This window comes from Anneissia japonica, unplaced genomic scaffold (assembly GCF_011630105.1).
Source record: "Anneissia japonica isolate Jap-2015-1 unplaced genomic scaffold, ASM1163010v1 scaffold199_len4679917_cov187, whole genome shotgun sequence".
Taxonomy (NCBI): Eukaryota; Metazoa; Echinodermata; class Crinoidea; order Comatulida; family Comatulidae; genus Anneissia; species Anneissia japonica.
Window position 1 is genome coordinate 3601035 of NW_022686322.1, and position 2500 is coordinate 3603534.

At 39.3% G+C, this 2500-nt stretch overlaps 1 protein-coding gene across 2 annotated transcripts in view; it reads right to left on the reverse strand.

Moving 5' to 3' along the window:
* Nucleotides 1-1455: 1455 nt before the first annotated feature.
* LOC117116293 (carbonic anhydrase 2-like) overlaps nucleotides 1456-2500 on the reverse strand; it is a gene marked incomplete at its 3' end in the record, with an annotated part of 14070 nt that continues 13025 nt past the window's right edge. For both annotated transcript variants that reach the window (XM_033260313.1, XM_033260322.1), the window contains 2 exon segments: nucleotides 1456-1616; nucleotides 1886-1955. In XM_033260313.1, coding sequence (XP_033116204.1) covers nucleotides 1456-1616; nucleotides 1886-1955 — 231 coding nt within the window.

Consider the following 2500-nt stretch of genomic DNA (forward strand, 5'->3'; position numbering starts at 1 on the left):
TATATATATATATGTATATATATATAAACTGGAGGGCTGCATTGGCAAACAAGATAGAAAAAACAAAAACTCCGGAGAGATGGTAATAAGTTGCCAGATATATAATTTATTCAAGTGAGCAAACGTTTTCGGTTATCAACCTTTGTCAAGTATATCGCTGACAAAAACGTGTATGCTTTTATGACGCACGTATATGACGCACCTCCCGAATATAACGAAATTGAATTAGAAAAATCATGTATAAACATTCTGTTTTCAATAAAATCGCTACACAGTGATGTCACAGCGCAATCGCCGAGTCTATTAAAGCTTGGATGACGATAGTCTTATGTATTTTTATGCATTTTGTCGAATCTTCCAAGATCTGAGCAACCTAGACCACCACCGGGCATTTGCTGCTGACTCTTGGGGCTTTAATTCCTCTTGGTTCTCCATCCAAACTATCATGATTCTCTCGCATGGCCCAGTACCTTTAGGGATTTTTTTGGGACCCCTCCTCTTCGAGTAAATACAGGAGCCACCACTGCTTAGGACTACACTAATTGCAAAAGAGTGAAAAAAAAAAAACAAAACAAAAAAAACTGAAAGAGTGCTTACAGTATAGAGAAAAAAATTAGTGAAATTCAGAATAAGTTTCACTAATTTTTCACTATTTTAAAAATAAATATTACTTTTTAAAGAATGAATATTTACTCGAGAAATATTAAAATTAGAGTGATCTCTGTAGACGACCTGTTAGAATGAAACACATTCTTTAGCATTTGAAGAGTACACAATTCTACTATCGTTCAGAAACTTGAAGGCCAAAAAATATAGTACAAATTATGTAGGTCTCTATGTAAATAACCAACTCGACATACAGTTGTCAGTAGCTTATGTAAAAACATAGTATCAAGATTACTCTAGTAGGACTTAACCAATCCTACAAATTGTCGGGGATCTGAAGACCAAATAATATCTGATCTACTACAAAGGCGTATCCCCACTACTAGAGGCAGACGTCCTTTCGCCTACCCCGACGTTATTTCCAGAAACACTGAAATTTCCCTCGAAACTTGGCCAGGCGATGTACGATCGAAACACCTGGCAGAAAGTTGTCAAATCCATCAGGGCTGCGGACGAAGGATGATGATGATGATGTAGTTTATAACGCGTGCGTCGTAATGTCATGAAAACGGGCACTCACTGCGTCGTACGACGATCGGTCGGCCGTTGGTCGACGAATCCAACTCCGCTCCCTGTGAGCGTTAGACGACGCGACGCCGCCTGTTGATTGTCGGCGGCAGTCTGAACGGATCGACATTAGGACAAACGTTTCGTTGCGTGCGTGCGTGTCGTGGAGTTCCGTTCTCGTAGAGTCGCATCGGTCGACGGCCGTCAGGCGTAGTGAGTGCCCGGCTTAAAATAACCAAGGAATGGCAAAATAAAACCGGCAAAATTTATCATAGATCTTACCTGATCTTGTGAAACTTTGATCGGTTCGTTGAAAACAGTCCACACAACGCTTTCGTGACAATCTGGTGTGGTCAGGGAACCATCGTAGCGAAAATAGTCATCTAAATTCTTGGGTAACAGTGTCATAACATTAAACGGCCTACGAAACACGGTTGCATTGCCTGGTTGGAATCGAAGGAGACTTGAAATTTAGCATTTTGTTTTGTACTTAGTTTCATCAAAGAAAAAATTTGACGTACGTTATAACGTAAAATATTTAGCTGTTTTCCTTCGTGAATACATAGCATTTGTTGAGGAGTTAATTACCATTGGAAGGCAAACACAACTTTTACTGTTGATCGCTCTTCCCTTTAGTTCATCTTACTCTAATGCATCTAGACTTACGCTTTTAAATTAAAAAGAGAGTGATCGTAAAAATAAATCTCTTCACCTTCGTATGGAACATGCTCAATCAAGTCACACAGCGATTGAAATGCTGCATTTGTGTTATTCCCATCAATCTGATAAAAATAGGTAACAACGTACGTTATTCATTTTGTTATTTTTTAAACTCTCATATTAATTGCGTTGACACCGTTGTTCAACAACCATCATCAAAGCCTAGAAAATACAATTGCTTTAAAAAAAAATGCCTGACGAACAATATGGTTAGAGGGGAAGATAAACGTTGTTTTATATTCACTTACTGATAAGATGTTGGGTAATATTTTTGATGTACGGTACTATAGAAAATATAAATTAAAACATTGTATTTGATGTATTTCAGGCCCGATTGATGGCTCAGGCATACATCCCCTTTTCTAGCAAACCCCCTCTTATCTAACGAACTCCCCCACCCCCACCACCCTCTAGGAATTACTCAAGCTCAACTAATGCACTACAGGCCCACCCATATGCAGGCAGAATGTTTTTTATAGCATTATTTAAACCCATAAACACAAAAATCTTCTTATCCCAGCGGGGCTTCGTTCCTGGACGCCATGCCCAGAGACACCACCACACCCCCACCACATTGAAAGAACCTGGCTACAGGAATGCATTTACT